The sequence below is a fragment of the Nicotiana tabacum genome, chromosome 23 (genome assembly GCF_000715075.1).
Source record: "Nicotiana tabacum cultivar K326 chromosome 23, ASM71507v2, whole genome shotgun sequence".
Classification (NCBI taxonomy): domain Eukaryota; kingdom Viridiplantae; phylum Streptophyta; class Magnoliopsida; order Solanales; family Solanaceae; genus Nicotiana; species Nicotiana tabacum.
In genome coordinates, this window is record NC_134102.1 from 97,320,674 (window position 1) to 97,342,531 (window position 21,858).

Sequence of the window (21,858 nt, forward strand, 5' to 3'; positions counted from 1 at the left end):
TTAAGCTCACACTTACCTAAGATAATTATCTCTTATAGAAAAACAAAATCATATCTACTCTTTGGGTGTTTAATTGGAGAAATACCTTGATTCGTTGTGCCGTCTTCAACACATAATTCCTCGACATCAAAATACTCTCTGCTAAGAGATAGTAATTATCATCGCATGTCTCTTCTCTAATTAAATATACACTTTTTTTTCTTAATTTATTATGTTTATCACATCAAGCAAATATATAACCATAAAAATTTATATGTGAAATATTAACCATAGAACACTTCAATCGTGACTTGACAGTGTAAATAACTTAACATATTATTGTTAATAAATGCCGAATTGTAATGTTGGATAGTATACGTTGGAGTATTAAATGGTTTCGAGTGGACAAAAAGAGGTCATAGCGAACTATTGCTCAATCACCTTGTTCTTTGGGACTTTCAGTTGTGTTTTTTTTCTTCCTAATTGTGATTTTTTTCTTTTGATGATGATGGTGTTCAAGCAGTTTGTGCGTGTCTCGACTAATTTCATCATATATTTGTTACTTTCTACCAATACAAATATCAGATAATTCTATCAACCAAAGTTTAAGTAAAAGAAAAAAAATCACCTAGTGTTCACTATATAATATTTGGTATCTTCCTATGGTTAAGCTTTGAATTAGGGTTAAGTGTTAGATTGTGAATGTCCCTTGTAACAATCAGCCAAGAAAACAAGCATTTGTGTTGGACATTGCCCAATTTTTTTTTTTTTTTTTGATAGGTCATGAAAAGAACAAAATATCTTCCAGGAAAAAAAATAAAGCTCATAGAATTTGAATGTGATGTCTTGAACTGCAAAAAAGAAAAAAAAGAGTTGCTGAAGAAATGGAAAGATAAGGGAAATACTTAGAGCCTGTTTGGATGAGTTTATTTTACGTGACTTTTAAGCATAAGTCATAAGTTATGAACTTTAGCCTTTTTGTTGTTGTTGTCATTTTAGATTAAAAATAAATGCTTAAAAGCACTTTTTTACTTTATTCAAGCACCGCAAAAATGGCTAAAAAGCTATTTTAACTTAAAATCACTTAAAATAAGCCAATCCAAACTTATGCCGATCTTCATCTCAAAGGAGTCATACGGAAAAATGTAGAGGGGACTCCTCTCATTGACTATACATATATATGTACGGTTTCACGGTTTAGTTTGGATTGATTTTTAGTTAAAATCAAATCGAATGGATTTAATCAATTTTTTAATTATTGAAATCAAATTAATTATAGTACAAATTATTAATTTAGGGTATGTTTGATATGAAGGAAAATAAGTACTTTTTTTTTCATGATGTAGAAAAAAATATTTTCTTTCATTTCAACAAACTAAGTATTTTCTTTTTCTGGAATAGAAAAAGTATTTTTTTGGTCAAAAAATGAGTACTTTCTTTTCATGATGCAGAAAAAATAATTTATTTCATTTTAACAAAACGAGTTCTTTATTTTCATGATGTAGAAAAAGTAGTTTATTTCATTTCAACAAATTAAGTACTTTCTTTTCCTGAAATAGAAAAGTATTTTTTTTCCAATAAAGCGAGTACTTTCTTTTCATGATGTAGAAAAAGTATGTCCTTTCATTTCAACAAAAAAGAGTACTTTCTTTTTATGATGCAGAAAAAAGTATTTTCTTTCATTTCAACAAACTAAGTATCTTCTTTTCCTGCTGTAGAAAAAATATTTCCTTTCATTTTAACAAAACGAGTACTTTCTTTTCATGATGTAGAAAAAAATATTTTTTCATTTCAACAAACTGAGTATTTTCTTCTCATGATGTAGAACAAGCATTTTCTTTCATTCAACAAAATGAGTAATTCCTTTTCATGTTGCAGAAAAGATACTTTCTTTTTCAACAAAATAAAGTATTTTTTTTTAGTTATCGAGCTCAAATTTTAACGTTGTTCTTGTGTGAAAAAAGTAAAGTAACACATTTAGTTCCTTTGGATTTGTGTGAATTTTAAAAAGAATAATTAAATTCTTGAAGAATATAGAGTCCGGGGGCCGGGGCGGGGTGGGGGTGGGGTGGGGAGGGAAGGAGTGTAGGAAATATGGGGATTTCAGGGAAGGAATGTTGAGGAGGGCAGCGTAGAAAATTATTTTTTAAAAAATATTGTATAGTCTCTAACCAAACACTATAAAATATTTTTCGGAAAATTTTTTTCACTCATCAATCAAACAAGAAAAAATAAATGATAAAACTACTAATTTTTCAGAAAAATATTTTCCTTCGTACCAAACACATCCTTAGTTGTTGTCGATTAGTTAAGTTTTTGCTTTTTCTGATCAATCTTGATTGTAAATCCACCCACTCTAAATTCTGAATTCCTTTCTATTTTGTCACCAACTAGCTCCTATAGCCTCTTAGCCAAACTCATCAAATATTTATATTGTTTGTCGAATACTGCAACTTAAAAATAAATAATTGTGCAACAAATAGTTTCAATCTCCTAATCAGTGATAAAACTCCACGACTCTTTCGTGTACTATATACTTGTCCCAATAGTATCAAGATTGTGTCTTTGCATTTCTAATTTTGACAATTGTCACAAAGACATATACTTCCTCTTTCACTTTGATTTAATTTAATTTTTCAACTTGTGAAGGTGACACTCTTTTACACATGTCCTCATTCTTCAAAATGATATCTCAAGTAGAAAAGATTTTAGCCAAAAAGATATGTCGTCTATGATGTATATTTCTTTTCAATTAATAAGTATGCGGTAAAACATCCTTTCTATCCTCACAAGATAGGGATAGGTCTAAATACATATTATCCTACCCAAACTCTACGGTGTGAAATAATACTGCGTATGTTATTGTTATAAGTATGCAGTGAAAAGAATGTGTTGAAAATGGACAACGTTTTTATTCTAAATTTCTTTATGTTAAATCCAAGTTGTCATTTTGGTGGTTCTAGCAAAAGGACAATGTAGCATTGATATGAAGTTGGAAGAAGAAAAGGGATTCCATTGGTAATAGTTATATATAGTGATTTAAAGATAACATGATTGATAGAAAATGACAAAATATTGTTTGTTTGTGTGAATAATTCAAAACTGATGTTGTATAAAGCTAAAATATTTTCAGCTTAAGCCTTCAATCTATGTGCACCTACTTTAGTTGTTTTTTCTTATGGTTATATATTTCGATTTGGAGTTGTTACATTTTGAAGAAGATTTTTGGAGCAATGATCAAGTTATTTTCGTGTGACCTATAATCTATAGGTTACATGTTCGAGCAGAGGAATCAGATACTGATACTTACATAAGGTAGACTGCTCACATCACACCCTTTTAGGGTGCGGCCTTACCCGAACCTTGCGTGAACACGAGATGCCTTGTACACCGAGTTGCCTTTGATTGTTACACCTAAAACAAGGAAATTTGAGCTATGAATCTCTTCCAATAGTTTTTGCATAACTTTAATTTTGATATGAGATGGCGTTGTAATTTGGTTTTAAACAATCCGCGATTAACGGGTGTGATTTAAGAGTTGTAATGTTTGAGATTTTATGATTTTCTATTTTATTCGTCTTATTTTATAAAGAGATGAAATTCTTTGTTTGCTGAAAAATGTGAAAGAAATTATGTGAAACTTCACAACTTGTATTTGGGAATTTGGATTATGAATATTGTACTTTTCGTCAACTGTCAGTCTATTTTTTTTTTATAAAGAAAAGTACTTATTTAATTATATATGTCCAAATATCTTTCACTTTCTTCCCCCCTCAAAGTATATCCATTGTCATGCAACGTTAATCTTGATTCTTATTTTAAATTTTTCTACATCGATGAGTTGATGATTTTTGGCTTCTGGTGTCAAAATCACAAATAATTCTCATGTAAGGTTAGAATTGATAAATAATTGAATTTGAAGTTTATACTTTAACCAACAAGATGAACTAGGTCCTGGGTTAATTTGAATTGACACGCAAAAGCGGATCTAGGACTTCTATAATATGAGTGTATCATCGAAAAATGAGGGGAAAAAAAGTAGTAAGTGGGAAGTAATCCGTGTTTATTTAGGTATATAACTCAGCATTCAACCAGAGACACCATTCAATAGATAATATTAGATCAATTTTACGAAATATATGCATAAAATACCTTATTTAGCGAAAAGACTATGAGTTCACGTGCAACGTAAAACGATCTAAATTCGTCTCAGCTGACAGGACCACCATTTCCTCTACACTTAATCAGAGGTAGCTAATTCAAACCTTAGGTATGAAAAGATTCGGATAGAAAGCGCTTTGTTTTTTAATTTGCATCATACGATATGAAGTCAGATTAGTCGGACTCTAATGCAAATACTGACTATTCCACTAAACGCATTCGAATCGACAGGCTCAATTTTACAATTTCACCCCTATCTGTCTCTCTGGAAAGATGAAGAGTTGGCATTTTAAACCCATATCTGTTGTCTTATTTTCTAAAAATTTCATTTAGAGCCTCTCATTTTTAGTGGATCAAACTTCAGCCCTTTTGAAAGTGATCAACTTTAGCTAAGACAAGTTACAGCTCAACTTAATTGCCTTTCCTTTCAGGATATCCTGTAAAGTGATCATTAAATGGACCTTTCTGGCAACCTTACAAAAACCAATGTACTAAATCGTACATAGAAATTAATTGTGACTACGACTTAATAGTTTCATAATTTCTTTTTTGTCATAATGGGATTATCCTTATCTTATATAGCACTATCTATGAAATTTTCGAAAGAGAAATAAAAATTTATAGGGGACCTCACTTTAGGGAAATGGCTCAAGAAAAAATAAAATAAATTGTGTATAGCTCATCCATCTTTAAAAAAGAAAGAAAATGAAAGAAGTGGCAATCTGGAATTTTTTTTTTAATTGATTAAGAGATATGAATAATACTTAGGGAGGAGACATGTTTAGAGAACGAGAGGGGAGCAAACTTCCATTTTTCAAAAAACTTATATTGTGAATTTTCCTACTATCAAATGCATATGTTACGCAAATAAAATATTTCTAATCATACTTCTTTTCTTTGGTCTTTTAAAACATAAGAAAATAGTTTTTTTTTTTTTTTTTAAAATGATATTTTTCTTTTGTAGTTTGAGAATATTAACTTTACCATTTTGATCAAAGTTGGGTTAGCGATCATCCGCCGATTTAAAAAGTTTTAGTAGAAGCTGTGAATAGCGTCAAGAATTATCCCTCTGCGAATACTACTCCCTACGGATCCCAAATGTTAGTTGTTATTGAATTTATTTCAAAATATTTAGTATTTTAAAAAAAACAAGTGCATTTATTATTGTTTTTCAAATTCACTCCGATTAGTGAAGTATTAATTGACACATTCAAGAGAGATAAATATTATTTCAGACAAATATATTTTTATAATTAAAGCTATTAAATTGTCATTTTAAGAAGTAAACAAAACTTGAAAAAATAACTACTAATATAAATTGAGGGTATATATGTTGCTCGTCAAATAATGATTTTTTTAATTAAAGAAAACCATGGAAACAAACAATTCCCAAGAGCATAAAAGTTTGACAGAGGAACATCGTGAATATAGTTTTGAAACAATTCCCAAATCTAGAAGCAATCATTCTATCAAATGAATGACTTTTGAAAGAAAAAGGATATAGTTTTAACGATAAACACCAATTAGCAGAATAAAAAAACTTCGTTTGCTTGTTTATTTTGTCCGAGTAAATACTAATCTGCATTATTATTAGACGTATAGGTGACAAACCCCAAAAGAGTGTGAAGTTGTTTGAATTACACGTATCAACTCATCTAAAAGTTTAATTAAAGAGCACAAGCAATTTCATGTATAAGTATGATTATTTTTTGCAAATTGATGACAGTGAGAACATAGATTCTTTACTTGTCCGAATATCATGTTGAATTATGCACATAAGTATACTGAAAAGTTTAAACTGTAGATGAGAGACACATTAATTATACAATTTAAGTTCAAGACATGCCAAAAACATGTTACTATTAAGAAACTTGAAGAGGATTTTTAAGTGTTAGAACTTGAACGCAGAGGCGTAGGCAAGGTTTAAAGGTTATGACTTTGGGATTCTAGTTCTTTTAAATTACTGGGTTTTAAATTAATAATTTGTACATATTCAATAAATTTCTTAATACAAATAAAAGACTTAAACCAATATTACTGGTTTCGGCCGAACCTGTAACCAACACATCTGCAGTTGAAGGGAATCATCCAACTACAACATCTTCAAATATGGAAACATTCTATAGAAAGAGCGATACTCATATTGCAACGTGGGTAAAATCCTAAGAGTATATGCTTTTGACATCAAAATCAGTGCCATTACTCTGATATCACAAGTTGCCATTACTCTGATATCAGTACAAAACCATTTGGGATCTTAAATGTAGAAACCATCACTGAGTTGAATGCATAGGATGCTGGTAGTGGGATGTAAATGGTCTCTGATTCAAAGTTCTGTCTTGTTTGTCCACAAAGTTACCATCTAAAAGCCAGGTTGTTGGCCAGCTTGTCATTTATGGTACAAATACATACAGAGATAGAAATTAGTCATCTGATAGCTGATGCTGACAATCAATGAAGTAAATTTATTCATCACATGTCTTTAAACTTTACCAGATGTAAACAATACAAGGTTCTTATGGTATATGACTACTCTATAGATAAGAAGTATATAAGAAAAATTTACTCGGAGATTGATCAAGTTTACAAATTGGTAAATACAAATGCTTATGGCTATGCAATGTCCAGAACTATACAGAGTAATGAGTTAAATCTTGGAAACAATCAGCGCTTCTTAATTTTGAGAGAGCTCTTCGTTCTATTCTCCTAATCCACTCTTTACTTACTCCATAAAGCCTACCAATCTCCTCGAGGGATTTGCGCTGATGATTTTCAAGACCAAACCTAAAATATACTACTTGCTGCTCTTTTGGATCCAAGCTTTCCAAAAGAGCATACATGTTGTCTATTATGTCTTCCCTAATGACAGTTTCCTCCGGGCTTATAATTGATTTATCTGGTGTGAGTTCCTGTCAAGCAACGGGTCAATCGCATTCAGATACATTTCAAGAAAACAGTAATGTCCAAAAAGTTAAAATGGTAGCAGGCAAGTTAAGATACTTTTCTAGTAGAGAGTGATGTCCGAGAAGTAAAATGGTAGAGGTAAAGGCTAGTTGTTAAAGATAATAAATTATCATAGAGTGCTTAAGGTACATTTCTACGTTTTCCAAATGAAGATATGATGCGAGAAGAATTACCTTAAGAAAAGGATATGATGCAAGAAGAATTACCTTAAAAAAAGAGGATATGATGCGAGAAGAAATAAGTTTATTCACGTTTCTCAAGCTGTCATATCACTAGTCATATGGATTTCTCAAGAAATCATAACTCAAGCTAGTAAGGCATTTCCTTCATTATAGTTCCAATTGACACAGTTTGAGATCAAGTCATAGCTTACAACAACAAAACTAGTATCCTCTATCCCAGAACTAGCCGAGAATCAAATCTAGGTATTTCAAGGTTTCCAAATCAATGGGTATAAACACACCGGTTTAAAAGGATAAATAAAGAAAATAGGACAAAAAAAGAGGATCAGAGATTTTTACCATAACTTTTGCACTGATGCAATCTCCAACTTTCTGATCAATTGAACCCACAACTCTCAGGCATTTACTAGCCATTGCAATCCTAGCCGTGGATAGACCCGTGTACTTGGCAATTTCATCATCACCTGGAAATTTTCCGTGGCTCCTACTGAGAGCTTTACGAGCTTTATGTATTTGATTTATTGCTTTGCATATAGTGAACTGCATTAATCCAGTGAAAAAAAAAAGCGAGAAAAAGCTTTGTTAAAACCTATATGGAACTGAAAGAAGATGAGTAAAATATCCCAGAGAGGAAATCACATACGGGAATTCGGATTCCTCTAGCATGCTGGGCCACCAATTTTGACAATGATTTTCTTATCCAATACTGAACGTAAGTTGAGAATTTGTATCCCCTAGTGTCGTCAAATCTTACAGCACCTTGTAGCACACCCATGTTCCCAGCCTGTAGCAACACAATTGAAAGTATAAAGTAAATATTTCAGCTAATATGATCTCCAGAATGAAAAGATAACATCTAGCATTCAGTAGGTTTCCTCTTTAATCCGGTCTAACTAGTTACTAGATAATCATATATTTTAAGTTAACAGTAGGTATGTAACTTTCTTCACTTGATATATGTTAGCAGTGGTATATCATTAACATTGTATCTTTGTAAATGTATGCAGGGAAACCTTGAAAAATTCTTCTGAAGAACTATCATCAGACAATTTAAAAGGAAATAGTCTTAGTACCAATCTAGTAATTGTAAAGCGAGGGACAACATCGGTATGGAAGTTGTTTAAATAGAAGCAGACTATGACGGCATAGTTTTAGAGCATTCATGGAGATTCTTCATATCTGATACAAGAGAAACGGACTATTATTACATAGTCTAGTTTCTGGCCATTCATGGAGGCCGTTCACGTCTGACTCTCTTTCTCTATCATGTTAGCTTCCTTGAACATTATCTCATACATTTTTATCAGCATGACCTCTACCTCTAAAAATGCAGTTTTTCCTTATTGAGTAATTTGGGCTGGTTTTCTGTGCTGAATCACATATAAAGGTATGATGACAGAGTATGAGCATCCTTTTTTTTTTTTGATAATCGTGAACATGGTGTCCGCGTCAGCTTGCGCGCACCTCGATTAATTCCGCGGGGTGCCAGCTACCTCCCACCAACACAGGTACCAAGTAACTATGTCCACCAGGGCTTGGACAGATGGGAAGAAATCCTCTAGTTGTTTTGCCTCCACTAGAATTTGAACCTAAGACCTCATGGTTCTCAACCTACTTCATTGACCACTAGGCCACACCCTTGGGTGCCCTTCTTTGTTCTTTTTGGGGTGGTTATTTTCCTGGTTGTGATAAGGATCGAGCCTAAGAGAAAGTTTCTATTATCCTGATTTAATTGTCAATATCTTGATTTTATTCTTTACTATGTGCAAGCAACTTGATGCAATAGGGTTGCATTAGGAGAGCAAAGTGATTTCCAACATATGGTGGAGCTCTTAAAGGCGATTCAGACAGTAAGCTTGCACATCAACTCCCAAAGTTCTGGTTCTTAACAAGATAAAAAATTGGGATTTCAAGAAGTACGGTGTAATTGTGCTACCACCTGTCATTGCCTAAAATGGAAATGAAGAGTTAATGAAGGTATTTCAATAAGACACGGTTCACTAACCTGAATTAAGTCTTCAAATGCCACTCCAAGCCCCCTGTAGTTTCTTGCCAAATACAAGACTAAGGATCGTGTACTTTTCAGAAGCTCATCCCTGCAATACCAACCAAAATGCAAGCGCTGCTGCAACTCCTTCTGTTCAACTCCAGCAGCTTCTGCCCAGCTACTGAAACTAGCTACTCGACCAGTTTCTTCTTCAAGGATTGACCTGATTCTTTCCAATTCTGCTACCAGCTGTTTTATAACAAAGAATTAAATTAAGATGTGGTCTGAATCTTTAAAAACTGTAATATAATATCTCTGAATAAAAACTGGAAACAACCTTAACACCTCTTGACATTTCTGCCTCATTCTTAGCAATTTTCTGTCTTTTATTTCTAGAGGTATGTGTTCTTTTTCCAGAAAAAAACTTTGGCTGCTGCAAATCCTCCTGGATGTTTTTGGTATGTGGCTGCACTGTAATAATGTCATTAGCATTTCTGGATGCTCTGTTTCTTCTTGACTTCCGCTCTTGCTTTTTTTTAGAACGTACGACTACCTTATCTATACCATTTCCAACAAGGCCATCTTTTTCAATTTCTTCAATAAGCTCCCTTGGCACGTCAAGCACTTCAGGAAAAGTAGAACAATGATTTGTCCTTGAGAGACAAGTATGAAAGAATTCTAAAGCTCCAAGCTTGTCTAGCTGCACCATAATATCTCTTTCTAATCTTGACACCTCTGAATCAGCAAACATGTTTTCCAGCAGATCAAGATTTTTCATCAGTAAACTAAAATGAAGAGCTCTGGTTGTGTTTAAATATGTTGGTTTCTCCCCATCAAGTGTTATCCCATTCTTAGGACTGCCAATATCTCCATATATATTGGTAGGGGATCCTCTGCCGATTCGCGTCTGATGAGAGAGAGAGCAAAAGTAAGCAATGACATGCAATTTGGAGAACAGACTAAAGGCAAAAAAGATACTCCCCTAAGACAGGCTTTACTTTCTAACAAGAGAAGAACAAACCTTTATTTCTGTAGTTACTGATGTATCACTAGTCCACAGTTGGGGGTCAGATAAACAAGTCCGCACTCTGAAAGGATCACTATGTGAAGGTTCACAGTCCTCATTGATAAAAGGTTTGAGAGACCGAGCTGGATCGTATAAAGCCTCCTTTCCTTTCACTGTATATGAAGATGAGTTGTAATCAATAAAAAGGTCCCTGTGTGGGTTCTTCCGTCAATGAAAAGTGACTTGACTAACTAGCTCTGTTTATGATTAAGGAGCCATTACACCAATGGTTTGGCTTAGATCCATTACAAACGATAAGATTTTCCAACCAAAGATGCAGATAAAGTATATATACTTAAATGACAAGTTCAGATCTATTTAGTTCGAAGGCATGTCAGACCAGATTGAAGGAACATCTCATAAAGTTACATCATTGAATTGCTACATTTCTTCAAGACTATATCTGCATCTCCTCGTTTAAAGGCGGAAACAAAATCCAAAATTACTTTAAACAGGTAAAAGAATCACAAGTTTTCATATCATACTATCTGTCAAATCTCTGATAATTAACGATGAACCAGGATGAAAGGATAGTTGATTCCCAGAACATAAAAGTTATTTGCGCTGACAAGGACAATTGTTTTTGGTCTGAACATGAGATGTTAAAAGGACGAGAAAAGCAAATTGTTTAATTGATTATATCCACAGATCAATATTGCCAGAGACAAGATTTTTTCGATTATATCCAATTACAATAAAACGTAAGGTTATCTGATGCACCTACAGTATTTCTCAATAAATTTCTAGTGAAGTAAGGATTTTTCTGTATTCTCTCGAAGTTAAGATACATGCATCAGAACTGGTAGGAACAGTACCAAATCGCTCAAGTTTCCCATATAATTGGATTCATTTATATAATATGGTTTGTTTGTCACATACTACACTATTGCAATGACAAAGGATCCAGTAGCATCCACTAGCATTCATCGTTCAATCAGAAAAAAAATAGAAACAAGAGTGGAACTTCATTTAAGTCATGTTGAACATTTCAGTAAAGGAAAGAAACTTTTATTGGTTGCACGTAACAGCTTGCCCGCAAAATAACGTTGAAGAAGCAGATAAGAATCATAAAGCAACAGCACGACAACAGAACTGGGGGTATAATTCGGTTATGGTAACACAGTCTGAACTAAGGCCTGTACAGTAACCTAAAACTGTTCGAAATAATCAGTGACGCTAAATTCTTAATAATCTGGTGTCCGGTTGCCTTTTCTTTTTATTAGTAATATCATACGCGTATTAGCAATACTTGCATAAGAACATATACATGACAAAATACCCTTTATACTATTACTTTTTAAGTAATTCATCTCTTATTGGTTAGAATGAAAACATGTTCAAAATTCCATTAGATCAAAAGGAGAACCCTCTTATGCCCTTTTGGAATTAAGTGGATGGAGCACAGATAAATGTAGTTTATGGGCAGTGGGTCGGGCCACCTACTGCATTCAGCTTGACCTATATACAAAGTTGAATAAGTTCAACTAATATACACACTATGTTTACATTAATTGTGAGGATTAATCATGCAATTGGCTAGTTTTACACTGGCTGCTAGCCTCCTCGCAACCCTCCTCCTTTATCCGGGCTTAGTGGTTGTTGTATGTTAGCACTAATTGTCACAGAGATTAGTGGGCATAATAGTAAGTAACTTGGATCCGCCTCCCACGTGGAAGGGAGATGGTACACAGGGGAAACATCTTCCACTATTCCAATCTAAGGTCTTATCCTACTTGGTAGAAGAGCATAAATATGCAAGTCAGACATTCTTGTTAATAAGCTAATGTGTGTGATCAAAACACAGAGGCACTGGATCAACTGAACTAAAGACACTAAATCCCATAGTAATATTATACACAGTTCTTGATCATGCTTAACATTATGAAACAAGACATGGGCATGAAGATACATCACTAAACAACCAGGTTGATCCTAGCAATGGATTAATCAATCAACACATTTCCACTTCTTCCTAGGGGCCTTTTGCCTCAAAGTAAGCTAAATTGATTTAATAAAAAAGCTATTTACAATCTTTAGCACATAAATTGATGTACTCAAAGCATAGAGGAAGCAATTCAAATAAAAGAAAGAAGAGTACTAAAGGGGCAATCAACTAATTGAGTGTTACTCACAAGAATGTGAAGAAGGCCATGATGATGAGTTGGAGGAGAAAGGGGGTTGGACAGAGAAACCCCATTTGAGGTACAGCCTAAAACCCATAGCCAAAAGGTTTTGTGAATGCAAGAGAAAGACTTGGAATTTGATATGCATATACAGGTATTGTCAGACCTGAGCCACTGGTTTCCCATCGCTTTTTTTTTAGTAAGCTCTCACTTCCTTCACTAGTTCCAAATATCCACATTTTCCATCTTTCTCTCTCCCCAAAAACTTTTTTAAAAAAATCTTTTTTTAATATTAATTTTATAATTTAACTAGATTAGATATTTTGTAGTTTTTTTTTTTAATGTTGAATTTATCTCTTATTAATAAATCATTCTCTTTTCACAATCTTAATTATAGCCGCATAACACAAAGGGGAAAATCTAATATGCACCACATATTACGTCCAACCAATAGGTGCATATTATGTGCTTGTAAATAGATCTATTTTCACATAATAAAATTACTTAATCATGAAGTTAGTAGTATACTTTGGTGTAAATATCTAATGTAATTAAGCTTTTACCCAATTCTCGAGAGAAATGACATATCGTGGCCATTTACAATGTTGAAATTACGCGATTTTTGGTAAAATCAGAAGTTGGCAGTTACTTTTCTCTTGGAATGACTCGCCCCCTTTCATAGAATTTTGGAGCGAGAAATTAAAAAATAGCCAGATTTACAAGTGGTAATTGAAAAATAGCCAAAATTTTAAAAGTGATTGAAATTTAACTACTTTTCATATAAAGATGAATCTAAACGAAAACACTGTTCAAAATCCGAAAAAATATTCCAGCATAATATACTGGAGTTTGAAGTTTTTACATGTGAACTTCTAGCATAATATACTGGAGTTCCAGCATAATATACTCGAGTTCCAACATAATATATTGGAGTTCCAGCATAATATGCTGGAAGTTCATACACATGTGTTCCAATCTCCAGTATATTATGCTAGAACTTTCTGTTAGGGGTGGGCATAATACTGGCCAAACCGAAAAAATCGGCCGAACCGAAAAAACCGGCCGAACCGTGAATTTTAATTTTTCGGTTTCGGTTTAATCGATTTTTCGGTCGGTGCACTGTTCTTAAATTATTAATTTTCAGTTTTTCGATGCGGTTTACGGTTTTAATGTTTAGGTTTTCGGTTTAACCGAAAAACCAAAATTTTGGGTATTAATTATTACCCATTTTAGGCTGAAGCCCAATACCTATTTGAACTTTGAAGCCCAATTTAGTTTACCCAAACCCATTAGTTACACGGACTAAATCACTAATACACTATCACTTAGTTAATTCCCAATTCCCATTTCCCAAACCTAAATAAAGAATTATATTTAGGGTTCTTCGGTTTTTTCTTCTTCCTGTGCAATTGCTGTGACTTGTCGTCGCCGACTACTGTGACTCGTCATCGCCGACTTCTGCGACTCGTCATCGCCGACTTCTGCAACTGCGACTGCTGCGACTTGTCGTCGCCGACTGCTGTGACTTCTTCTGAGTTTCTGCGAGTTCTGCGCCTTAAATACTGCGGTTCTGTGAATGGTATACATCATTCATTCAATAATTCCTTCATAACTATTCAAAAAAATTTTAAAAGTTTGAAAAATCCCAACATTTCGCTGCTTTTAAACATCTGCATGCATTAATTTTGACAAACTTCCTAATAGATAGTGTTCAATAGTATAGGAACTTGGAACAATATTAACACCTTGACTTGCAGGGGATTGGTCACTTAATCTATTTGGAGCTGAGGAAAAGATTGCAAGGTGTGGGCGTTCGAAATCGTACTTTGCTGGGGAGATAAAGAGTCTGAAGGATTTTGGCTTAAGGAGGTAAACCTTCAATAATGCTTGTATGGGGTTGAACTATAATCAATCATGGCTGGTTTTAGAATATAATACATTACTAAATATGTATAAAAGATTTCCAAAGCATGCTATTTAAGGTAAGTTCCATATTTTTGATGAACTTTATCAAGTCGAAAACAAAATATATCAAAATGCATTATGGTATTTACCTTTTGATAATCCGTCTGCATCAAATAGGTGCATAGATATTGGCTATACGTATGCTTTCTCTATTGCTCCTACACTTTATGTTAATAAGCAATATGTGTAGGGGTTTTCAGTTATTAGTCAAGTTGACACAAAAGACAGAGCTCGCAGGCTCCCCGTTAAGGCTGATATTCGAAAAGCATTGTGTTTTCCTGGTGGTTCAAATCTCATAATTTCTCATTTCAACAAGGACAACTTATTCTGCAGTGTATCTAAATTTGAAATTCCCCTTAAAGCCTTCAAGAGAGGATTGCCAATCTCCAGTTCTTCAAGAACAAAGAAAAATTGTGTCTGAGGGAAATGACCATTCCCAGGACAGAAATGAGGCAATTAAAAGCATCGGCTCTAACTACTATGGTAAGTGAAGCTACTACCACTTCTGCTAGTTCACAGAACCGCATTAAGTGATGTTCCTACAAATCGTAAATACTTGTTGTTCTTACAACCGTTTAAAATCGAAAAAATAAACCGGAAATAACCGAACCGAACTTTGAAAAAACCGCACCAAACCGTAAATACTTTGGTTTGATTTGGTTATTAATATTACAAAATCGAAAATCGATAAACCGAACCGTACTTTCATAATAACCGACTGAACCGACCGACGCCCACCCCTACTTTCTGTGTGCTGGAGTTCCAACATAAATGCTGGAAGTTCATACACAGGTGCTCCAATCTCCAGTATATTATTATTTACCTGTAAAACGGTACAGTCGAATTTATATGTAGTTTATAGACAAGTGAATTGATTTGATCCTAAAATGATAAATAAATTAAACAAGAGTATAAGACTTAGCGTTGAAATCGAGACGAAATAGCAGAAATCGAGTATAGTATGTGCTTGTCAGAAAATTCGTGTCCTACAATATTTGTAGAGCTCACTATTTATAGTTGTACCTAGGGAACAAGGTCCTAAGATCAAGCCCCCTTTTAATGACAATTACGAAGGCCATTGAAGAATGTGAAACGGTAGGCAGTGAATGCCATATTCTCTGTAACGGACCATGTACTTAATGCTATAGAATATTCTCCATTAAATGCTATCGAGGTGACATGCATTTGTTTCGCCTTTATGAATACCATTCCCTTTGGTAACAAACGAGATTGTTGCCTTCGGACCCTATTGTCTTCTGTCTTCGGTTTCATGTGTCGCTTTATCATGCGAGCATTTAATATGAATATATTTTACCCTATACAGATAGTCTCCCTACTTTCCGGTGGCATAACCTTGTGTCACCGGGAAGTTGGTAACGATACTTTTCTTGGTAAGAAATTCTCTGATCCCCTTCGAAAAGTTTCTGAAGGTTGATTAGACACACGTCTCTCCGCATTTAATATCCCAAACACGCGTCATCCCAAGATTCAATAACACTTTTGCCGGTTATCGAGGTAATTATAGCCATAATTTTTGTCACGACCCAAAATCCTACCAAAGGCGTCACGATGATACTCAGTCTCTAAGACTAAGTAAGTCGATTTTAGTTACAATTCAAGCCATTTAAAAAATAAAATAAAAACTAACAGCGGAAATAATTACAAATATAACAACCTCCCAAGACTGGTAGTAATGAGTCACGAATTCTAACTGAATACATGAAATGATCTCAAGGATCGATTACTCAATACTGTTTGAATAATTAATAACAGTACAAGAAAATGGAAAGATTCCAAGGAACTGCGACGACCAAACAGCTCTACCTTGAATCCTTGCGATTCTACTCTAACTCTGTCCGAGTCCGATATCTCCAATACTCGGTTCTGAACAAAAATGTGCAGAAGTGTAGTATAAGTACACCACGGTCGGTACCCAATAAGTATCAAGACTAACCTCAGTGGAGTAGAGACGAGGTACACTCAAGACACTCACTAGTCTAATAACCTGTGCAATATAGCATACAAAATAATAGGAACAAATAACAATAAGGGCAACATAAGACAACCATTGATATGCACAACAAGACAACAAAACACCATTAATGTTGTTCAACAAATAATAAATACAATTACACCCAATTAAATCAAATTCTTTAAATAAATGTCTTTCACATATAATTCTTCTAAATAACTCTCTTTCAAATATAATTTTCTCAAATAATTATCTTTCAAATATAATTCTTTCAATAAATCTTTTCAAATATAATTTCCTCAAATAAATATCTTTCAAATACAATTCTTTCATATAATACTTTCTAAATAAAAATCCTTCCAAATAAATATTTTGAATGTAATTCTTCAATCAAAAAGTCACCATGTGACACCTCATTTCATAATCATAAAAATACGGGCCTCAGCCTATTTTTATATTTTTCGTAAATACAGGTCTCGACCCATTTTTCATATCTCCACGGCACTTTGTGCCCATAATTAAATCGTCATATTTTTCCGGCACCTCGTGCCCTCATTTCATACCACAACTGCACGGATAATTCACGTGCCAATATCCTCATTATTTACTCACGGTACCTCATGCCCACATTTTATTTTATAATCCGCCTGGCAATAGTCACATGCTCCCAATTTTAACATAAATCAGATTGTTATCAATTTACCAACAAGACAAATTGCACAAAGTATAAAAATAAACACAAGAAAATCACATGAAAATTATCAATACCACAACACCACATCATCACATATCGTCCCTGACAATAGCCACCCTTATCTCTCCTATAACTACCCTTATCACTCCTATAATAGCCTCCCTTATCCCTCCGCCTTGACAATATCAATAGTCACCCTTATCGCTCATATTGCCACCCTTATCACTCCTATAACCACCCTTATCGCTCCGCCCAGACAATATTCCAACCAACACAACAACCGTGAAATGCCACCCTTATACCCACATAATATCAACGGTGAAATGTCACCCTTATATCCTAAAAACAATAACTCACACAATACAACAATTTACACGGAAAATTATCACGACAACATAACAAAATCAATTCATATCACAATTTGCTCAATGTCTACAAACAATTTCAAAGATACAATCAAATCAATTAATTTCACAACAAATAGCCTAAGGCTCCACACAATGTATATAAAACCTCAAAAACAATCAACATAGATAGAAACTAATCAGCATAGGGCAACACCTTTATTAGTCCAAATTTAGATAATTATATTAACACTTCTTTTTAAACTTACTTAATTAAATATTTACATAGGAAAAATTCATAATGAAATAAATTCCAAGAAATATCAAACCAGCAATTGCAATACTCACGAAATTACATACATTTTCAAGTAACAATCACATCAAATTGTCATATAAAAATAAATTCAACAACAAGGATTTAAGCATGACAATTAGATGATTTAATAAATGCCAACAATTATCCAATTTACTACACAATAATGCCTAAGACTTTAATCCAATAAAATTTGCAGATATAAGCCCGAGTACGTACTCGTCACCTCGCGTATACGGCTTTTCACATTTTACAAATGGCACATAAGACTCGATGCCTAAGGAGTAATTCCCCCACTCGAGGTTAGGTAAGACACTTACCTTTTTGAAGTTATGCCGATATTCCAAAATTGCCTTCTTGCTTGAATTGACCTCCGGACCGCTCGAATCTAGTTATAATTATTTGATACAGTCAACAAAAATTATAGAATCAATTTCATAAGAAAATACTATATTTTTCAATAAAAAACAGAAATTACTCAAAAATTCGCCCGTGGGGCCCACGTCTCGGAATCCGGCGAAAGTGACGAAATCCGATAACCCATTCAATTATGAGTCCACCCATACCAATTTTATCAAATTCCGATAATAACTCACCCTCCAAATCTTAAATTTTCGTTTTTGGAAGATTTTGCAAAAATCTTGATTTTTCTTCCATAAATTCACTGATTCATGATGTAAATGAGTATGGAATCATGAAATAAAATCAATATAGGATAAGGAACACTTACCCCAATATTTTCCAGTAAAAATTACCCAAGAACCGTGCTCCAAAAATCCAAAACGAAATGAAGGAAATGACCATTTTTTGTCCTTAAGTTTCTGCCCATCCGTCACTAAAAGTCCATTTTCCGTCACTAAAAGTCCATACCAGAATTTGCTTGCACCAGCCTTCATTCAATCGATCATAACTTTATGTACAAATATCAAAATAATAAATGGTTTAACTTTCTAGAAATTAGAATCAAAGCACTACAACTTTCATGTTTTGATAATTTTTTGATTCATTATGAATTGCGAGATATAAGCTTCCAAAGTCGGCTCTACGCATGGCAAAACTGCCCTACCAGCCTTCATTCAATCCATCATAACTTTCTATACAAATGTTCAAATGATGAATGGTTTAACATTCTGGAAACTAGAATCAAAGGACTATAATTTTGACATTTTAGAAATGTTTAGATTCCTTATAAATTGTGAGATATAATATTTTAAAGTTGGCTCCACGCACCAGAAATTTCTGGCGAACAGCTCTGCAATAGAAATTTTCAGCAACCCTCTTTGTCCGAAATCCATTCCGTTTACCTTCCGAAATCCACCCGAGGCCCTCGAGACCTTAACCAAATATACCAACATATCCCAAAATACAATACGAACTTATTTGAGGCATCAAACCACGCCAAACAATGCCGAAATTATGAATCGCGCATCGAATCGAATTATGAGTTTTCAAATCTTTCAACTTCTATATTTTGCGCCGAAATGTATCAAATCAATTTCGATTCACCTCAAATTTTGCACACAAGTCATAAATGACATAACAGAGCTATAAAAATTTTCAGAACTGGATTTCGATCCTGATATCAAAATGTCAACCCTCCGGTCAAACTTCTCAAAAATTCATCGTTCGCCATTTCAAGCCTAATTCCTCTACAGACCTCCAAATAATTTTTTGGATACTCTCCTAAGTCCATAATCACTATACGGAGCTATTGACATCATTAAAATTCCATTCCGGAGTCGTTTGCTCAAAAGTCAACTCTCCGGTCAACTCTTTCCATTTAAACTTCTAAATAAGGATTGTTCTTTTAATTTAATTCTGAATCTTCAGTAATTCAAACTCGACCACACCCGCGGGTCATAATACATATTGAGAGGCTTCTTGAGACCTTAAGTCACTGAACGAGTCATTAATTCTTAAAATGACAAGTCGGGTCGTTACATTCTCCACCTCTTAAACACACGTTCGTCCTCAAACGTGCCGAGAATCTTTCTGAGGACTTTAAATTACTAAGTGTATCCTTACGCACATACTCGTGGGTGATTCTACGTCCCGCAATCTAACATGGGTCCGACAATACCATCTGGGTTGAGATTATTTCTTTTATCCATACTTATAAACCTTAAAACAATTTTCTTACACTTCAAACATTTTCAAAAGGTCTAATTTTCACATCAACGCACGGTATTAGTCTCAACTGGCTATAGTAACTCCTGCCTACGCATACATCCTCGTTAAGCGGGGGGCTTGACTCTGTTATCTCAGAGTTTTATCTTCATTACCAGGTTTGCTTGGCACATGTGAGCCCTCTGTGTGGCGAACTGTTGCTTTTCTTCGGCGTCTATGCCAGGAGATGGGAGGAGATCTATCCCTGGCTCGATTAATGAACCTTTATTCCCCCAAGATTTTCTACAGGGGAATGATAAATTTCAGCAAACGTGGACACCACGCTTTGCTAACCGGCATGGATTATGACAATGACCGTGGATGGATGGAACGATTCATTGCAGTTTCCACCAAGGACATCATTCCAGCCACCAAGGACATCATTCCGGCCACAACTCCATCCTTTTAGGAATTATGAAACCGTACTCGTAAATTCATCATTTGTTTTTTCTTCTAGTTAAAGATTGTCCTATGCTGTTACTGATCCTTCTTCTTTCACTTATTTCAGCAACTCGGTGGATACCACCTAGGGTTGAAGGCTTGGACCAGTGGGTCCAGAAGATTCTGGATATCACTACGCCTGAGACCTACAAGTGAAAAGAACTGGCCTTTAAATATGGGTGAAGGCCAAAAATCATGGTAGGTTGAACTTATCTTATTTTTATTTCTCATGTAGGAAAATTGGTTAACCTTTCTTCCCTGTTGAATTCAGGTCTACCGCAGGGCTCTGTTACCGTCTCTGAGGAAGACGTTTTGGCTGATCTTGCTGACGCGGTAAGGTTGTTGCAGGAGGCTTTCACCCGAACTGGTGTCTCCGGGCCTTCTTCTAGTGCAAGTACTTCTTCTCGGAGTCCCCGGCCGGAGAACAAGCAACAAAAAAGGCAGCGCTCCTCTGCATCCGGGGGTAAAGATAAAAAGGCAAAGGGCACCATGCCCGAGCCGTCTGCAGATGCTGTGGTGATTATCTCCGCGCCCGAGCCGACCATAGACACTGTGGTGATCGACGATGATGGAGGAACTAGTGGTGATGGAGCTTCTTTACATAAAATATGACGACCTTCATCAGTTCAATAGAATGCTCAATTGGTTGAGCTTGTTACGCCAATCAAAGATGACGCCCCGATGCTCCGGAGGCAATATGAGATGGTGGAAGATTCTAACTCTTGCTTTCGAGTCCAGTTGCCATGCTCGGGTCTCTTCCGTCTTCGGTTGATGAGCAACCAACTACTAGCACTGCATTTTCCACAACTACTTCTCAACATACAACACTATCAGCTTCATCTCCTTCTTCGCCAACCTTGCCTTTGCCACCAACAACTGTTACATCATCTCCACCGACCGCAGTTGCCCGAGATGAGGATTTCCCTCTTCCCTAATACCCAGTTCATGGGAATTTGGGGCATAATTATTCCGCCCCCTCTGAAGATCCTCAAAGGAGGAGGACTGGAGGAGCGTCTCCCTCTTGGTTTCTACTGGATGCCATCTGTTATCCCGGCCGATGGAACTTGCTAATTATCTGAAACCTCTAGCTTCAGGAAAAGATAAGAATAAAATACAATCTCTCTCGGGAGAGCATTTGTTGAACAATGCCACGCACAACATAGCGGCAGTATAATCTTTGTTTCCTCTGTTGTTTCTTCTATCTTTGTTATGGTAGGGTTTTGAGTTTGCACTTCTGTTTTGCAGGCTAACTTCCTTGCTTCTGAGGGCCTTCAAAGGTTGATTCTTGATAAGGAGGAACTCACCTCCGAGCGGGATTAACTGTTGGCTGAGCGAGACCAAATTGTTGCTTGACTCTCAGAACTGGAAGCACGGGCTGCTGAGGCTGTTGAGTTGGAGACTCAGTTGCAACAAAGCGAGCAAGAGGAAGTGACCCTTGGCCAAAAATCTGCCCTATTAAGGGTACAATTCAAAGAGGCTAGGGCCAAGTGGGTTGAAGTCC

At 35.1% G+C, this 21,858-nt stretch overlaps 1 protein-coding gene across 1 annotated transcript; it reads right to left on the reverse strand.

Moving 5' to 3' along the window:
* Positions 1-6,585: 6,585 nt before the first annotated feature.
* Positions 6,586-12,716, reverse strand: LOC107808013 (RNA polymerase sigma factor sigC-like). The gene is made up of 7 exons (XM_016632492.2): positions 12,472-12,716; positions 10,295-10,452; positions 9,611-10,180; positions 9,292-9,522; positions 7,930-8,070; positions 7,626-7,826; positions 6,586-7,049 (listed from the first exon to the last, which is right to left on the reverse strand). Exons 1-7 carry the CDS (start codon positions 12,608-12,610, stop codon positions 6,771-6,773), a joined length of 1,719 nt encoding a protein of 572 aa, XP_016487978.1. The 5' UTR covers positions 12,611-12,716; the 3' UTR covers positions 6,586-6,770.
* Positions 12,717-21,858: the final 9,142 nt, after the last annotated feature.

What these genes read in the sequence shown, in the direction of transcription:
- LOC107808013 (XM_016632492.2), bottom strand. Translation starts at nt 12,610, where the DNA reads ATGCATATCAAATTCCAAGTCTTTCTCTTGCATTCACAAAACCTTTTG. An exon ending in CAGTAACTACAGAAATAAAG is followed by an intron (nt 10,181 to 10,294) that starts GTTTGTTCTTCT and finishes CTCTCTCATCAG; the next exon opens with ACGCGAATCGGCAGAGGATC. An exon ending in GCATCAGTGCAAAAGTTATG is followed by an intron (nt 7,050 to 7,625) that starts GTAAAAATCTCT and finishes GTTGCTTGACAG; the next exon opens with GAACTCACACCAGATAAATC.